This window comes from Danio rerio, chromosome 25 (assembly GCF_052040795.2).
Source record: "Danio rerio strain M-AB ecotype USA chromosome 25, GRCz13ab, whole genome shotgun sequence".
In the NCBI taxonomy this organism is placed as follows: domain Eukaryota; kingdom Metazoa; phylum Chordata; class Actinopteri; order Cypriniformes; family Danionidae; genus Danio; species Danio rerio.
The window spans coordinates 30,110,992-30,130,256 of NC_141045.1; the positions used below are offsets into that span (position 1 = coordinate 30,110,992).

At 37.3% G+C, this 19,265-nt stretch overlaps 2 protein-coding genes across 18 annotated transcripts in view; both read right to left on the reverse strand.

Annotated features, from left to right (window-relative positions):
• Positions 1 to 9,383, reverse strand: lmod2a (leiomodin 2 (cardiac) a). Of its 3 annotated transcripts, XM_087310694.1 has the most exons (3): positions 8,520 to 9,383; positions 6,061 to 8,479; positions 1 to 1,752 (listed from the first exon to the last, which is right to left on the reverse strand). In XM_087310694.1, the coding sequence occupies exons 2-3, from the start codon at positions 6,304 to 6,306 to the stop codon at positions 613 to 615; spliced, it is 1,386 nt and encodes a 461-aa protein (XP_087166820.1). In that variant the 5' UTR covers positions 6,307 to 8,479; positions 8,520 to 9,383; the 3' UTR covers positions 1 to 612.
• Positions 9,184 to 19,265, reverse strand: part of asb15a (ankyrin repeat and SOCS box containing 15a) — an 18,019-nt gene continuing 7,937 nt past the window's right edge. For 9 of the 15 annotated variants that reach the window (XM_087312453.1, XM_087312449.1, XM_087312446.1 and 6 more), the window contains 3 exons: positions 18,513 to 19,041; positions 15,887 to 16,040; positions 9,184 to 9,654 (listed from right to left, as the gene is read on the reverse strand). In XM_087312453.1, coding sequence (XP_087168579.1) covers positions 9,482 to 9,654; positions 15,887 to 16,040; positions 18,513 to 19,041 — 856 coding nt within the window. In that variant the 3' untranslated portion in view covers positions 9,184 to 9,481. Of the gene's footprint in view, positions 9,655 to 14,813; positions 14,956 to 15,886; positions 16,041 to 18,512; positions 19,042 to 19,265 lie in introns of all 15 variants that reach the window. The other 6 variants (XM_087312456.1, XM_087312457.1, XM_087312455.1 and 3 more) reach the window with 2 other exon arrangements.

Sequence of the window (19,265 nt, forward strand, 5' to 3'; positions counted from 1 at the left end):
TTCGGAAGCATGCCCAAGTTTTCATTTGTGTTTATGTTATACAGATTAATTATCTGAGAGGTTTTGTACCTTTAGGACCTGCAAGACGGGGGGAACGGGAGGGAAATGCTGGCTTAGTGTTAAAACAAAATGGATATTGTCAGTTACATGGAGCAAAATCCACATTGTATACAAAAGTTAACTGCCTGAGTCGTCTGGAATTGAAATAGCATTTAAGGAGAACAAGAAATGGTATGAACTCCTCAGTTAAAATATTATTTTTTAAACAGATTGGCATGTACATTAAAACCAAGAGGCCTAGTTAGTGCATCAAAACAGAAATGTCTACATATTAAATTCATACTAGAAGATAAACATTTTCCGCTGTGTGGGTAATGAGTTCATGCTGGAACTGGAATGACCTTAGTCAGAACACAAACACTGAATGAATCCTCCAATTCTTGGTATGAAATAGGTAATTATTGCTTAAAGTTTCTCAAGAGGCCTGTTTTGGCAGAGTTGGTGTTCACCAGAATGTTAGTTTGGAAGTTCCAATCCTGTCCTTTTGAGTGAATTACAATCTTGGGCACAGTTTTGTTTTCCTTGGCTACTTGTGATGTCTTGGCCAAATGCTCAACTTTTTACCCTTCGTAGTGAACCAATGTTGCTGCCGCGAATTGCTGCCAGTAGATCATCACGGGTTGACTCCTCCAGACTATTTAGGTCATCTTTTCTTCTTGAATGTTCTGTATTATCATCATGAAGCTTTTTCTTGCCATGCTTGTCGCCAGTGAGATTGTGCTTTTTATTTGAATTAGCCTGGATTCGACCCACATTTTCAGTTTCTTGTTGCTTAACCATTTCAGCTATTTGCCTCATTGGCACATTCAGCACACCATTTGGTTGATTATGAGGTGGTTGTGGCAAATAGGAAGAGACCAAGTGCTGCTTCCCTTGGGTTGTGTGCTTGTCTGTTGAAATCTGGAATTGAAATGACTGCATTTTGTCCACAGTATTCCAAGACTTCACTTGTTCTTGACTTTTGTCTTTTTCTCTTCTTTCTTGGAGCCGCTTTTGCCTGTGGCGGTCCTGATTGCGGGTTAATATACCAGTTGCACTCATCCTTGGGCCAGGTAACTCAAAATGGTATCCTAGTTTCAATAGGCTGGTGTTATCCTTTAGCAGTTTCACCATTTCCATCTCTACTTGGCCTCCACAGATGTGTCTCTGGTTGTGGAATCGGAGCTCAGTCAGTGTGTTGTTATACTGAAGTGACTTAATCAAAGCTAAGATGCCTTTGCCTGAAATGAAGTTGGACTCGACATTAAGTTTGGTAATGCTACTATTCGCCTTCAGCATTTTGGCCAAGGCCAAAGCTACTTGATCATCTGCATGGGTGTTGGCAAGGTTGAAAACCTCAACATGAGTGTTCGAGGTTAAGGCATCAGCAAAGCCCACCAAAACACCTTGGGATAAGTTTTCAACATTGTTAAGGTTGACTTCAGTCAAGGAAGTGGCATTGCTCAATACGTGCTCTAAAGTCTTATCGAAATCAGTGGGGTTACAACTTGGCCCGTCCAGTGTAACAGGGTAGTGGGGGGCATCATTATATTTTCGAGCGCTCTCGCTATCTAGTCGTGATAGCTCCACAGAATTCCATTTGTTTGACCTAGCTTGCTTCACCCTGTCACCCCCCTTTTCTTTATTATCCTCCAGCTCTTCACTGGCACATTCCTCTTCGCACTTATCTGTCTGGCACTCATCCATGCTGTCCTGTGTGTCGCCATAGAAAGGAAAACAAGGTTTAGCGTTGGCATACTTCAAGCAAAGGAAGCTTAATTAAGAAAGACTATGACCAGCTGAGACAGCTACACAAGCAATAACCATTCTGTGGAGGCATTGTTGCAGTTATTTGGTGCACTAAATTGAAGAAAGTAACATTTTAATTAAATTGTCTCATTGCAGTGATTTTAGAAATCAAATCAAGAACATCTGATTGACTCAATGTTTATAAAGCAAAATAACAATGATTATTCTTATGCCCTAAAGGGTGAAAAACTCTGAAGGAAGAAGAAAGTAATCTGTTTTTAGGAGTACTACAAACTTCGGGGGAGGTTTTGTTTTTTTTTCTCAGCAGGCTGAAAGTAAACTTTTTAGGAAAGTGTCATTACATGAGCAGATTTGGAGCAGATCTCTGCATTCAGCGGACTGCCTTAGAGCAATTCTCAGCTGTAATCCTCATGATAACCTGTTGTGTACATTTTTCATGTATGTCTTGCCTGACTTAGATAACCAGGGGCCTGTTTCAGTAAGGAGGTTCAAACAACTCTGAGTTTAAACTTGAACTCTAAGTTGATTTACCGAGAGAATAAAAACTCTGAGTTTTCAGTTTCAGAATAGCTGATTTGAGTTGGGTCAATCAACTCTGAGTAGACCAACTCAGAGTTAAGCGCGCACACCGTGTCTATAAAAAGGCATTATCAATGGAGCGCAGACATTACGAGTGACCATGGCAACATCTTAAAAAAAGAGATCAGCATTTCTTTCTCCGGCTGAATTTGATCTGCTCATGCAAAGTTATTGCAAATATGAGCGTATATATTTAAAAAGAAGCAACCATCAGTGAAACAGAGACAGTTAGCGTGGGAAAACAGCTGCTCAAGTTAAGGCGTAATTTTTAATTTTAAGTATTTAAACATTTTAAGTATTATAAAATAAGTAATGTAATGTGTGACGTTTATACTTTTTTCTAAACTTTTATACACTTTTATCAGTTTTAATAGATTTAACAGTGCACTTGTTATGTATCCGCCTTTTTATTGATCAAGTGACAGAGGTTGATATAACATTAAGAAGGTAAGCAGAACTCAAATAATTTAGACAGAATAATAATCCCATTAATCTAGTAACAGTGCATGTCGAAGGTTAAGCTATTTATTTATGAAAAAAAGGACAACCCTCGTACCTGATTTGTTCTGTGTGTGACAAAAATGTAGGCAATAGCTGTGTTTCCATCAAAATATAGGCTATTATATAAATTTGTGCAAAAATGGAATAACGCCTAAAAATAAAGCAGCGTTTTTATCCAAAGAGTCGAAGAGAACACAATCGTCACTTCCTGATTAACTTGCGCCAAATATCAACAGTAAAAACAGAGTTTACTGCGGTAGAATACGCTGCATCAATGATTTTTTATTTAATTAATGTACCTGAGCCTCAGAAAACAATTGACACACAATGAACACATGGGGGCGTTTGAAGCCATGAGACGCGGAGACTCTTGACACGCTCGAGACGCTCGGAGGTAATTAATAATATACACTAATAATGAAACAGGTAAGGCATTTTAGAATGACTAAAACACCATTTAAGATGTTCTGCAGTGTGCTCAGTCTGCTGGTTTGTCCATTCACACACATTTTCATCATCATCTCTAACAAACCATTTTTTAATGTACATACAGTAATTTGTTAAGTGCACTTCGTAGTTTATGTGCATCTTATCAAATAAAAGTTTAACCTACTCAGTTATGCACATGTTTTATTATGCGTATTTTCAAAAGTTATGTGAATCATGACATTTCCATCAATCTTTTTTATGCACATCTCCAAAATGAGCTCTAAAATAGGTGTGTGGAAATATAAGGCTAATGCTAGAAATACCGCGTCATCTTTAAAAAAGGGGAGGAGACCGACAGAAACTCAGATTTTAGAGAATAAAACCTGCTCCGGACCAGGTTAGATTCACAGAAGTTACCACGGTAACTGACTCTGAGTTAAAGTTAACTCTCTTTTAGAAACAGGCTTGACTTACCCTGCTTTCTCGAGTTTAACAAACCTGCCATTTTGAAACGGAAAACCCAGAGTTTCTCTCATTTCAGGGTTAAACTACTCTGAGTTTTAACTTAACCTGCTTTCTGAAACAGGCCCCAGATCTTTAAAAGAAAGCTCCAAAAAGGATTGTTCCGGTTGACATGTTCAGTGTTTTTCAACCACGTTCCTGGAAGACCACCAGCTCTGCTAGTTTTTTATGTCTCCATAACCAAACACACCTAATTCAGATCATAAGCTCATTAGAAGAAAGTGGAAGACAGTAATAGGTGTAACAAACAAAGGAGACATGTAAAACATGCAGTGTTGGTTGTCCTTCAGAAACACTATTTATTACTCTCTACCCCTGGCCCTGCATGAGAACACAGGTGAACTTAGTTTTTTTTTATTTAAAAACAAAGATTTGCAGCATTTCAGATGAAATTTTTTACAGAAATGTAAAGACTGATTTATATTAGACACGTCCACTATTTCACTTGTGTGAAATAGTGCAAGTCGGAGTCATTCTAGTCACTCTAGTCACTTAAAAATTAAGTGATGATGACAACAACTATAATAAACTGACATTTTCATTAACTAATAAAAACGAAACAAGAATGATATTGAGGTCTGATTTTTCTTTTTGATCATCTAAATAGAGATAATCTTGGTGTGTAATACATGATGCACAGACACATTTAAAAAATAACTTGTCCACAGTAGACATGGGATGCGATTACATCATCTTCCATAGGAGTGTCTGTGTGTCAAGGTTAAACTATAATGAAATGGCAACAGCAGAGAGGAAAATAAAATTCACACTTGATGTCAAGACAAAAAGACTGTAAACTGTATGTGGTCAGAATATCTGATAAAAACAACAAATCTAAAACTCCTGGGACTCACTGCAGTGCTCATTTAGTGTGTCTTATTTAAAGGGCACCTATGGTAAAAAAATCTCCTTTTCAAGCTGTTTGGACAGACATATGTGTAGATATAGTGTATAGACCAGGGGTGGCCAACACTGTTCCTGGAGAGCCCACTTCCTGCAGATTTCAGTTGCTACCCATATCAAACACACCTGAACCAATTAATAAGGACCTGAACACCACGTGATAATTACAGACAGGTGTGTTTGATATGGGTTGCAACTGAAATCTGCAGGAAGATGGCTCTCCAGGAACAGGGTTGGCCACCCCTGCTATAGACCATCATATTGGGCTGATATAAACACACCCAGTCCTTTTTTTTTTTTTTCAATTTAACAACATAAAAACAATAGACCAATTGGTGAGGTTTTCAGACCGACCGCAACTTGACGTAGGAGTGCAGTCCCCCCGCCCACCGAATTGATTGACAGCTGCGTAACATGTCCCGGTAGTTAAGTGTATAATCAGATCAACAAGAGAAGACGAGCGCAAAGCAACCCAGAATAAAAGGTCTGTCCAGTTTGCTAGGATCATCAATCATCATCAAATGTGATCAAGAAGAGTGAGTTTCACAAGTTTAAAATGTTTTAAAACAGTGCATGTGTGTAATGAATCAAAGCAATTTACTACAGATTTAATTAATCAGCACAGCCGCGTGTCAGAACATTTATAAAAGGAGACGCATCAATCTCGATTTGTGGACGTTAAATCAGTTTTATTTTGTACACTAACATAACAGATATCCATACAGCGAAGAAATTTAGCCTGTATCCTGTCACATTTGTGTGCAAAACAGAATGCAAAGCTAAACTTTTATTATTATTATTAATATTATTATAATTATTATAATTTACTCTTATTATTATTATTATAACAACATTGTGTGTGACTCCTCGTTGTAACTTAACACAGCAAATGCATCAAATACTCATTGGTAAAGTTCTTACTGTATTATTTCTCACAAACGCTACATGATATCTGCTTCCTTAATGTCTGTTTGTTGTCTGACGCAGCTGAGGAAGGAGATTAAGGCACCCATGAAGGCACGTAGAAACGGTGGGCGGAGAGGACTTGCCTTAAAGGTGCAGTACAGCAAAACCGCCACCCAGTGCAAAAACGTATAAAAGCAGAATCTTATAAAAGGTATAATAAAAAATCTGATGGGTGTTTTAAGCTGAAACTTTTACAGACACATTCTGGAGACACGAAAGATTCATAATAAATCTGAAAAAAGGGGTAACCTAGGTGCCATTTAAAACACCTAAATCATATTTTGATCTTGTTAGCATGAAGCTCCATGAACTCATTTTTGTGTGTTATGTAAGAAACCGTGCACACCATACCTTTAACAATCTTTGAGTCTCGTCCTCCCAGTACTTCAGCAACGACCCTCTGCAAAATGTTCCCGTTGGCTTTTTGGCTGTCTGGTCTTCTTGCTGTAGCCCAATGGGTATGTTCTCATCAGGTTCCATTTCAGCCATTATTTTCTCTAGCTCCTGGAGCTCCTCGCTGGTAAGTGAGGCCAAAAGTTCATCTTCTTCAATCTCTTCATGCTTGCCAAGCCCTTTTCTATACCCAGAGGTGCTCATAGTTGTAACTCTATAAATCCTTTGTGTGATTGAAGTTTTACTCTGCCTTTGTCAATACTTGTATAGGAGATTAGTGTCCTATGCTGTTGTGAGTGTGTGTGCACTGTTAGTCTAATCTGGGTAGCTGGTGAGGCAATTTTAAGGGGAGGGTACACAACTGAGAAACACGAAAATCTACATATGATGGTGTCTCAATACGGACACAGAGATTACACACCTTATTTAGCACCTTAATTCCGTGAGTTTTTAATATCTTAGTTTAAAAAAGAAAACCTATTTACATTTATAAAGCAAGGTGTTTGTAATGCAGCGCCAATGGGCGGGACAGTAAATCTGATGTTGTCTTCTGGCTGCTGTTGTTGATCTCACACATTTATTTATTTAATAAATAAGAATACCACAAAAAAAAAAAAAAAACAATCATTGTGGTACTCTCAAGTTCACTGCGCTCAAAATTTACCCAACTATGATGATGTTAAGTTACACTATATGGATTAAAGAAGTTACATTTATAATAAGCTCATACAGATGTGGTGTTAAATATAATATATATAATATTAAGGTGCTGTAATATTTACTTAAGCGGACATTCGCGCCGCATTAACCAATCAGGAGCTTGCTCTTGTGGGGGCGTGATTGTGATATAGCATCTGTTGTTGGTGTCCCAGGGGAAATCCTCCAGACGACTCTGACAAAAGTTCATTAAACTGGGCTCGGCTCATTCGAAGCACCCCTGAAAGCCTCCGTCATTCAGGTATAGTTTCTGGAGAAGTTTATGAACTCACAGAGCTGAATGCACATCTGAAAGGATCTAGTGGACTCAGACATGGCCCTAAACGTATCGACACTGTATTTCAGCCTTCATAAAGCACATAAACACTGTTATTTTCTTAATAAAATCCATGTTAGCCATTTAGCAACGAAGCTAGAGTCACCAGGCAGACAGACAGAAGAACTGCTCATCTCGCGAATCCGTGACTGTTCTGAAGTGAATCTGACGTGCCAATAAAGCGAGTAAACTTAAATGTTCACGCTGCTATTTACGTGCTAATATCGCGATTTATCCGCACATTCCGCGTCTGGTTTGAACACAGCATTAATGTGTTTCGCTCAAAAACTCAAATCTTTGGGCATGACCAAGGTAGAGTTTTTGACTTTTCTTAAGCTTAAAAATACAAAAAAAAAATTGTTACGTGGATGCACAAGATTTTTTTTTTAATCGTAAAACAATCAAAATTTTACAAACATTGTAACTGTGGAAACTTCCCTATGCATCAAGATGGAGGAGAGGGGGTCCAGGTGAAAAAAAAAAAAAAACGTTCTTCAATATTTTGAATTTGGACTGCAACTCCTTGTTTAACCAATATGTGCCGATCCTACATAAAAAAAATAATGGTGCATTGCAAACTGTTGCAAACTATTTTCATAAGCTGAATTCAAACAAACAAATTAAGTTGCATAACATTATTACATTTAATTTGTTTAAATTCAGTGCACATAAATTGTTTACAATTACCTTAAAAAAAGATTTATTAGATTTACTAAATCTTTTTAAGTGTACTACACATATAGTTATGTTCTGACATTTTTAGGGGTAACGCATTATAAGTAACGCAGGTTACGTAATAATATTACGCATATAACGCATTTCTTTTAAAAATAGGTCATATTGTTTGAGTGATTTTAAGAAAAAATGTAACATGAGTTACTTTTTACTTTGCTTGTTTTTTTTTTGTTTTTTTTTAATATAGTGCATAATAAATATTACCTTAGTCTGAGATTTATTTAGATTTGGGGATTTTTCTTTTAGCATCTTACTGTACATTTTGTTATTAAACATTTTAAAGGTTAAAAATCTGTTTTTGTGTTAATATAAATTATTTTATGTTTGTAGCCTAATCTTAGGTTTTATTGAAATTGTAATCTCAATGGACAGTGAATTTACTTAACTAACGACACAAAATGTACAAAAGGAACAAGTACGTTCTTTTACATGCTTTCATAAATCTGTATATACAGCATGTATAGCTCTGGGTTTAGAAAGTTCTCAAAATATTACGTTATCCTATATTTTTTAAAGGTAAATTAAGGTTTAGGTTATATGAGTGGTTGTTAAATGCTTCTCTATAAAAAAAAGTGAAAAAACATCTGTAAGTTCTGAAAGAGATCAAACCTCAGCCAAATAAGGAAAAGTAACTAAAAAGTAATTTAACACATTACTTTCCATAAAAACGAACAGTAGCACAATTAGTAACTTAATATTGTGATGCATTACTTGAAACTTTCCCCAACACTGGTATTTATTCTGGTATTTATATTTGTCAGATATTTAAATGATTTGTATGCAGTATTAAATTAGCTAATAATAAACTATAAGTAAACTTAAACTTCAGGACATCCAGAACTATTACACCAAAAAATAAATAAAAAATAAATAAAAAAATTGATTGCCTAACCATTGTTCAGTGGGATTCAAACATTGCGATGTCATGATACTCTTACGTTTTTTAAAAGTTCTAAAAAAAATCTCTATCAGGTAATACAATCATATGTACTTGAACACAAACTGATAAGAACATTGTAAACTACGAATACATCTAATGCGTCTGGCAGTTTATCTGAAAGTGAGGTGGTGAGTCTCCTTGACAAGTGGCCGAACATGCCTGTTGATGTTAACAGGGCATAAAGCTATGAATAGATATGACCTGTTTTAGTTACTTTAATTGTGATAAAGCAGGTCACCACTGTTTAGCAGTGCTTAAATGTGACTTGTAATCACTAATAGCGTGTGCACCTTGAAAGTGTCACATTAAAAGTTAAAATGTAAATAAATAGAACATCTTGAATGTTCACTTATTGAGGACAAAACAGTCTGAATTCAACAGGCATCAATTCATTTATTATTTATCTGATATAAACATGTTGTTCTTAGTAGCTTGAACATTATTATTATTATTGCACAAATATCATAAAAAAACTTTGCTTAAGAGGCAAAGTCCTCTGATGTAATATTCACATTTCCGTGTTCATTGACAAAGTGCTAAAAACACTTAACATGGAAGTTTTTGTTTTAAACCCATGGGTTACAACACGAGAAATCTCTGGTCATGTCAACTTTATATTCATTTCTAACTTAAACTCAAAGTGCTTGCGCCTTCACATTTACAAGAGACCATCATTCCTGATACATAATTCTCCCGTACAGATCGTATTCTTTGTATGTTAAGTAGCTTTTTAGTCCTGGTGGGAATGGACCTGAGTTTATGTAGTCTGGGTCGCCCAGTCTTTCTGGGCTCATCTGTCCCCTGATGACCAGTCTGCACTGGTGTTGCAGTGAACGTGGGTTCCCTGGGGGAAAAAAAATGAAACATGGTTTCTTTGTTTGTTTTTTTATCATATTTTTATCATCTAATGATATGGCATTTGTTTTTGTATTAAATGAGTGGTTCAAAACAATATCATATTTTAATCTTAAGTTGATGTGTAGCTTTGTGAACATAGACAACATCTCTGAATGTAACACACTCAAAGTTAAATGCAAAGGAAGACATTGGCTTTTACAGAGGTAGCTAAGCAAAGCTTACAGCTAGGGAATTTTGGGTACTTCAAAAAATACACCCAAGCTAGAGAGATGCCAAATGCAACAGGTTACTCGCATTTACCATGTGCCTGTGCAGCAACAAGGCATGGCCAGAGGCGCTGTGATGTTACAGCAGAGAAAGTTAAAATACCATCTAAATGCTGCTATTTCCACAGAGTGTTTTCATTTTCTGTATTTGGGTTAACAAAGGACAAGACGCAAAGACAGAAGTGCTTACGATTTAATTTAAATTATTTTCCAGAGAGGCGACGCAGTGGCGCATTAGGTAGTGCTGTCGCCTCACAGCAAAAAGGTCACTGGGTCGCTGGTTTATGTTTGGAGTTTGCATGTTCTCCCTTCATTCGCGTGGGTTTCCTCCGGGTGCTCCGGTTTCCCCCACAGTCCAAAGACATGCGGTACAGGTGAATTGGGTAGGCTAAATTGTCCGTAAAGTATGAATGTGTGTGTGAATGAGTATGTGTGGATGAATGTTTCCCAGAGATGTGTTGCGGCTGGAAGGGCATCTGCTGCATGAAAACGTGCTGAATATGTTGGCGGTTCATTCCACTGTGGCGACTCCGGATTAATAAAGGGACTAAGCCGAAAAGAATGAATGATCCAGAGAATTATACTACTATACATATAGTGCGTATATATATATATATATATATATATATATATATATATATATATATATATATATATATATATATATATATATAAAGCTAGCGTTTGACAAAGGATAGCTTCCAGAATCTCTTTTGTGAAATTTTTTGTTATTTTTATTTGGTAAAATTGATCTATTACATTAACAGTATGTTGTGGAGAGGACGCAAACACAGATGTAAAGAACGAGAAATGCTGTTTTGCTCCGCTAACAATTCAGCTACAAATTCATATTTATCAGTTAAACTTCTGTAAACACCTACAATCATAAACAGCGCATTGTCTGTCTATCTGGCCGCTTCCAGTGTCCCTCTTTACGTTCGCTTTCTGTGCGTTCTACATCTCAAATAACAAACTTGCTAAAGATATATGATCGTGTCATATTACTTATATATGTTTAATCCGAATATATATGAAAGACACTTGTCAGATTTTATTTTAGAGTGCAGGCGTGAGGTTCAGGTGAGTCCTCTTCATCTTATGTTTAATTCAGGCAAACTGGTACAGCTAACAGCTACTGTTTAAACAGCCAAAAGAGCATGCTTGTAGGAGTTTGATGTGGAGCCAATTCTGCGAATCACAGCACATTATGTTAGCTGACCAATCAGAGCCTTTTTAAGGCTGGAAATATAAATAATATTATTATTATATAATTAAAGTAAGATATGTAAAAAAAAAATGACGTGATATTCTACAAATAAAGCATGAGCATGCATTGCTTTGCATCTTATAAACACAAATAAGCCTTAAAATTACACTGTGGACCACCCCTTTAAAAAAATCGTATAATGTATGTTGTTCTCCCCGTGTTAGCATGGGTTTCCTCCGGTTCCCCCCACAGTCCAAAGACATGCGGTAGAGGTGGATTGAATAAATAATACATTATTTATATACAAATACATTACACCTATGGTAAACTACCATATTTTATTATTTATTAGAATAATAGACCAATGTTTTGAGGTACTAAAATCTATACATTGTACCTTTGTTACACAAAAAAAAAAAAAAATAATACATCCAAAAGCAGATTGAGATTAGACTGTAATATGATCACAAACAGAGAAACATACTAATATATAGAAGTTACTCAGTGTCTCCGTGTGCTAAACACCATCATGGTATCATACATGACACTAAAGTAATGCAATAAACATTATTTATCAACATAAGACAGTAGGACTGCGCGATTAATCAAAAAAGATCATGATTTCGATTCGCAGCCGTAAAAATCACACGTCAGCTGACCATGAGCTGTGTGTTTACTACAGGGGGCATGTGCATCGTAAATGATGTCTACCTTACTGAACAGAACCTGCATAGGCTGTGAATAAAAGTTGTAAATAACGTTACGTTTGTTGCACAGAGCGATCTTTTGGGAACTTCACGGGAAGTGTAATTTACATGTATGTTTTTTTTTTCTCAAAGTGGCGGCAGCCATGACATGAGCGCACTCGGCAAGGAAAGTGAAACTGAAAGCCTGCACATTTAAATGACCATATCGCATTTTAAAGTTATGATTTTGACAAGCATTTGATATGTTTTTTCTTTCATAGCGAACACAGTGTGTTGTGGATGAGAATAAGCTTCAAGGCATAGGGCTAAGGGGAAGGAGTGAATAGTCCTTCGAAGGAAGATTTTTTAAGACCTCACTCGGAACCAAGTTGAAAGAACATTGCTCAGAATACACCAGCCACAACAGCAGGATCGCAGCATCTGGAAGTAAGGAGATCTACAATTTTTTTTTTTTTTTTTAATTTTTACAACAAACACATGTTTTACTATATTCATAACTGTGTCCGTGTTTTACCATCATGATTTTTTTTTAAATGCAAATTTTTAAATTCATAATCCATAATAGTATTTCCTGTATAATAGTCCCACAACGTTCTGACACTGGAATACCCTGTCAGTAATGTCTAGTGGCTGGGAATAAGCTTTTTACAGTGTCTGCTATAATGTTAATGTTGTTTTTGGTGTGTTTACATAGATGAATGTGGCCACAGTGTAAATGCACTGTACAGTTACAATCTTATTGTCTTATTAGATTATTATGATAACATAATGTATTCCTTCAGTAATTTCCTGAAGATAAATACCAAAAAAGAACACAACTGGAACAACTACAGCAGTCACAATCGTCTGATGTCAGATGAAGCAAGAGATTGTGATTACATGTGATGGCAGGTGCTGTAGTGCTGTCCCAGTTCTAAGGGGTAAATTTTAAAGCCCATCCCTTTCACCCTTGGTTTTAAGGGCCAAAGGGAAGGGGTAAGGGTACAAAAATAGAATTGGGATTGGGCCTACATGTTTAACAGTGTCAATAAAACTAGCAACTATAGGCTATAAAATCTTGATATAATCTGAGGTAATCTGATTATGACAAATGTCTGATTTTACCAGTGAAAAAAAAGGTCTAATAATGTTGTTAATGACGGATTGCAAACATATGTCTCAAATATAATAACTCTACTTCAGTTGTATTCTAATGTATCCACATTACTGTGCCTTATTGTGACCAGGACAAATATAAAGTCAATCCAAGTCCACCATTCCATGTACAGTTAAGTCTATAGATATTTGGTCATTGACAGCATTCTAACATTTTTTTGGCTCTTTACACCAACTCAATCAATTTAAAATGAAACAAATATGTGTGTAAACTGCAGACTGTCAGCTTTATTTTGAGAGTTTTTACAGCCAAATCAGGTAAACGCTGTAGGAGTTACAACAGTTTGCATATGTGCTTCCCACTTGTTAAGGGTCCAAAAGTAATTGGCTTCACAGCTGTTCCATGGCCAGGTGTGTGGTATTCCCTTAGTACCCCAATTACAATAAGCAGATAAAAGGTCCAGAGTTCATTTCAAGTGTGCTATAGCATTTAGAATCTATTACTGTCAACTCTCAAGAAGAGATCCTTAGAGCTGTCACTATCAGTCAAGCAAATTATACCTTCAAATTAAAGCTGATAGTTAAAGCACATCTTGATCGTTTAATTTCAAATCGATTGTGTTGGTGTATAGAGTCAAAAATGTTACAATTCTGTCATGGTCCAAATATTTATGGACCTAACTGTATATACAGTTGAAGTCAGAAGTATTAGCCCCCCTCAATTATTAGCTGCCCTGTTTAAATTTCCCCTGTTTTCTGTTTAACAGAGAGATTTTTTTCAACACATTTCTAAACATAATAGTTTTAATAACTCATCTCTAATAACTTTTATTTTATCTTTGCCATGATGACAGTAAATCATATTTGACTAGATACTTTTCAAGACATTTCTATAAAGCTTAAAGTAACATTTAAAAGCTTGACTAGGTTAATTAGGTTAACTAGGCAGGTTAGGGTAATTAGGCAAATCATTGTAATGATTTGTTCTGTAGACTATCGAAAAGAAAATATTGATTAAAGGGGCTAATAATTTTGTCCTTAAAATAGTGTTAAAAAAATTTAAAACACCTTTTATTCTAGTCGAAATGAAACAAGTAAGACTTTCTCCAGAAGAAAAAAATATTATCAGACATACTGTGAAAATTTCCTTGCTTTGCTAAATATCATTTGGGAAATATTCAAATAGGAAAAAAATTGAAAGGTTACAATTGTACAAGATTTTAACCAACAGTAAACTTACAGATAATATAATTATTGTTGTTTTACCATATGTTTAGGAAATAGCCTACTTTTTTTTTTACTTTTTTTTAACCTTTATTTTACAATCATGAGAAAATCATGGTCTTTATTTTAAATAAAAAATAAAATAGTTTGAGCCTCTGCGTTTCTGTTTGGAGTTTGTATGTTCTCCCAGCCTTCATTTGGGTTTCCTCCGGGTGCTCCGGTTTCCCCCACAGTCCAAAGACATGCGATACAGGTGAATTGGGTAGGCTAAATTGTCCGCAATGTATGAGTGTGTGTGTGGATGATTCCCAGAGATGGGTTGCGGCTGGAAGGGCATCCGCTGTGTAAAAACTTGCTGGATAAGTTGGCGGTTCATTCCGCAGTATGCGAGAAGTACCCGGATGACTTACTACTTCCGGCGAGATTCTGTAGTGTGCATCCCATGCACGCTGCGCTATCCCATAATGCCCAGCGAGAGAATTCATGAATGGAAGTGAGGCGACGCAACTGGCCCAGGTAGGTCACATGACCATGACAAAATGGTGGATGTAGTACGTCCGTATTCCATTCATACTTTTCACATTCATACTGTATAAAACGTACTTTTCTAACGGCCAAGTAGTATGTTTAAATTCAAATGCATTACCTACTGAGTATAGGCAGTTTCGGACGAAACCATGCACTCTGGTGCTCTCGGCAACCTGAGTTCGATTCCCGCCTCGTGGTTCTATGCTGATCCTTCCCCTCTCTCTGCTCCCCACACATTCCTGTCAATACTCTCTACTGTCCTATCATTTAAAGGTGAAAACACACAAAAAATATGTTAAAAAAAGAATATTGTGGCTGAAGTAATCAAACTGACATCAACAAAGAAGGACCACCACTTCAAATGCAGCAGCAAATGGAAAGATTTTGATTGAAGACGACCAAAACAAAAAACACTCATTCATTTTCCTTCAGCTTAGTCCCTTATTTATCAGGGTTGCCCACAGCAGAATGATATTCCAGTTTATGTTTTATGCAGTGAATGCCCTTCCAGCCACAAACCAGTACTGGGAAACAACCATATACTCTCATAGTCACACAAACAGTCATACACTTTGGCCAATTTAATTTATAAAATTCACCTATACCTCATACTGTATCTATAAGCTGTTGGGGAAACCGGAGCACCCGGTGGAAACCCACATGAACATGGGAAAAACATCTAAACTCCACACAGACATACTAACTGGCATCGAATCAGCGACCTTATTGCTGTAATGTGACAGTGCTAACCACTGAGCCACCGTGTTGCCCACAAAATAATTTTTTAAAGCAAAACATTGTTATTTAAATATTTTCTTTTCGGTTTAGTCCCTTTATCAATCTGAGATTGCCACAGCGGAATGAACCACCAACTTATTTGGTAACACTACGAACAATTTAGCTTACCCAATTCACCTATACAGCATATCTTTGAACTTGTGGGGGAAACCGGAGCACCCAGTGGAAATCCACGCAAGCAAGGGGGGAACATGTAAACTCCACACAGAAATCTCAACTGACCCAGCCGAGGCTCGAACCAGCGACCTTTTTGCTGTGAGGCGATTGTGCTACACACTGCTCCACCTTGCTGCCAAATAACATAAATATGGACCCTAGTAACTATGGTAACTATCCCATAACACTTTAATATGGACTCTAAGTGTCAAATCCAGAACTGTTTATGGTACTTACCCAATATTTCTGAAATCTCAGCCCAGTCTTTATGCTTCTTAAGAACCATTTTCAGCTTAGAGCAAATGGGAACATGATTGACGTAGTCGAGGAGAACCCGCACAGCTCTCGCTGCAAACTGCACTAGCCAGGACACGCTGATGAAATCACAAAACTGAATGCAGAAGAAGATAGAAACAGAAATAAAAATACAATGTGTTTAATGAAAGTGTAAACATGCGATATGGACCATAATAAAATATTAGCATTTTTGAGACGTTTTTCGATATTTATTTTTTTACAGAACACTCAAATTATCAACAGATTGATGGCAATGCCACATTCACAAGTGCCTTACCATCACGGATTGCCTAAACTTGACAGGCAGAAGAATTCTGTGCTGAAAACAATTTCTAATCACTCTGATCCATATTCACCTGTCTGGTCATAGAATGGCTCGATAGTGACTTAAATAACCCAAGAGAACCAAACTATTGTGAACACACACGTTTAAAAAAATTCACAAAAGTATTTTTGTAGCTTTATAATATTCAAATTGAACCACTGAAGTGGCATCATACAACAGTGATCTTGGAGCTTTGTATAGAAACTGTTGAACCACTGACATGGATTGTTTTGACAAGGTAAAAGTTCATTTTCTGGACCAAGTCAGGACCATTGCTGTCTTAGTAGGATCAGAGTTCTCTCGAATTTCATCCAAAATACATGTATATGTCTTTCAAAGATGAATGACATGCGAATGATTAATTATTAAGAGATTTTTTTTATCCTATTTCAAGAGTTCACACTCAGCTGATTGATTATGATAGCATTTGTTTGCCACGCTGTCCCGGGAGAGAGCCCTGAGCTCAAAAGATCCTCAAGCCTGGGGCTCCCTCTTATTTTCAGGTTGAGAGGGGAGTTTGAGCTCAGGTAAATCTTGAGAACTCCCCTGCTTATTTATGGCTACTGACAAATTAGGGATTGCTGTAGAGAAATTCTTCTTGTCCAAAAGCTCATCTGTGGTGCCAATTTGGTTTAGTCAATTTACTTATGTCGCATGTCTTTAGAGCAGAGATGCCCAGACTAGGGCTCTTTGATTTGGCCTGCAATCCCATCTGAGAAGAGGGAACGAATTATAGAGTTGGTTTAGAGAATGTCCTTTCAAATCGAATGTAATTTTTTATTTGTTTGTTTGTTTTATTGTTAACAGCTAATTGAAATTAAATGTTTCAATGAATTTTTGTAATTAATCAGATTTAGTTTAATTGTACAAACTGTGGGCGACGCAGTGGTGCAGTAGGTAATGCTGTCACCTCACAGCAAGAGGGTTGCTGGTTCGAGCCTCGGCTGGGTCAGTTGGCGTTTCTGTGTGGAGTTTGCATGTTCTCCCTGTGTTTTATCCCCTGGGTGCTCCGGTTTCCCCTTCACAGTCCAAAGACATGCGTCACAGGTGAATTTGGTAAGCTAAATTGTCCATAGTGTATGAGTGTGTATATTGATGTTTCCCAACATCCGGTTGCAGCTGGAAGGGCATCTGCTGCGTTAAACATATGCTAGATAAGTTGGTTCAATCTGCTGTGGCGACCCCGGATCAATAAAGAAATTAAGCTGATAAGAAATAAATGAATGAATGACTGTACATACTGTCACCTGAGGACAATGCAGATACTTAGAGGCAGATTCTGCTTGTCTAGTGTATTTAGCATCGAACTGCACTGTTTACTCACCCATGGCAACTTTAATATAATATAGTATGGTGTATTTACCTTCGGCCCACGGCTGATATTTGGTTTTTGCCCCTTTATTTGAAAAAGTTTGGGCACTCCTGCTTTAGAGGTTGGGAGGAAACCCGAGAACCCACATGAGCACAGGGAGATGTAAACTCAGACAGACAAACTTGACAGAAACGTTAACTGGCCTGGTAAGGACTTAAACCAGTGACATTCTTGCTGTGAAGCAACAGTGCTTACCACTGGGCCTCTGTGCCGGCCTATCTAAGAAAAGGGAGGAGGAACAGGGGTAAAAGGGGGGTTCTTCAAAACAAAGATGACTGAGGTATGAAAACTCTGGTTATTTATGGTGACTTAGGAATTGTCTCATTGGTAAATCATGTGTTAGCTAATGTGGAACCTGCCATGGTCAATCATAACCACGTTCCACTCAAAATTAACATAAAAATAAACTTCCCTGAAGGTTGCACGGTGGAGCAGTGGGTAGTGATGTTGCCTCACAGCAAGATGTAGGTTTCCTCTTTCTGCAATGGTTTTCCCCACAGTCCAAAGACATGCGGTACAGGCGAAATGAATAAACTAAATTGATCGTAGTGTAAGAGTGTGAATGTGAGTTTGTATTGATGTTTCCCAGTACTGCAGCTGGAAGGGCATCCACTGTGTAAAACATAAGCTCGTTAAGTTGGCGGTTCATTCCACTGTGGCCACCCCTGACTAAAAGGACTAAGCCGAAAAGAAAATGAATGAATGAATAAATTTCCCTAAGTAGTGAAGTAAGATTCTTTCGTTTTATTCACCATATTTTTTTTTTGTATCTGAGCTATACAGTACCTTTACCAAAAGCATCTGGCGTGTGCATACATTAATAACAAAAGCAAATTTAGGAACAAAGAAACTAGTAGTGGTGTACTTACTGGAATCTGCTCGCTGGTCTGTTCTGTGGAGCGGCCCCATGTTGAATCATGAGGACAACGGAAGCATTTGTCTGCATTATAACCACTGTTTAATAGCATTCGCATCATCATCTCATCCCTCAGGCAGTATTGTAAGGCTGTGGGAAACACTGTGTCATTGACCTCTGTGAAGTAACAGTTCACATCTGCTTGGCTGGCCAGCAGAATCCTGACAACCTCGTACCGCCCAGCTCTTACTGCCACTAGAAGGCAGTGCAGAGGATCCAAGTCTGTTTTGGCTCCGGCATTCAACAGCAATTGGGTGCCAGTCACATCTCCATTGGAGACTGCAAAGTACAAAGCAGTCCTTCGAAGGTCTCCGTACTTCTCAGACACTTGCGGGTCTAGAAGGTCATTGACGTCGAAACCTTTGTCCAACAGAAGCTCTAAACACCGGACATGGCCTCCATCTGCAGCTGCATGAACCGGGCTCTGGCCTGAAAGACGGAGCGCTCTCCTCGTGGTTATTGGGATCAACATTCTCAATGCACTGAAAAGAGAAAACTAGACTTTGACAATGAGGAAATGTAGATGTTATGTTGTGTATTCTGATCATTCTCTAGATTCATATTCACAAAGCATCTTAAGACTAAAAGTAACTTATAACTAAGCATATACAACTTTTTCAGTAGTAGTTTGGTAATACATGCTTCAGAGAATCAACTTTACACAAAAATAGAAAAAAAAAGTAATAAAAGTACATCTGAAAAGAAA

Coding starts and splice junctions, on each gene's coding strand:
- lmod2a (XM_087310694.1), bottom strand. CDS start 6,306: ATGAGCACCTCTGGGTATAGAAAAGGGCTTGGCAAGCATGAAGAGATT. Junction 1,753..6,060: donor AGACTCAAAGATTGTTAAAG/GTATGGTGTGCA, acceptor GGCGACACACAG/GACAGCATGGATGAGTGCCA.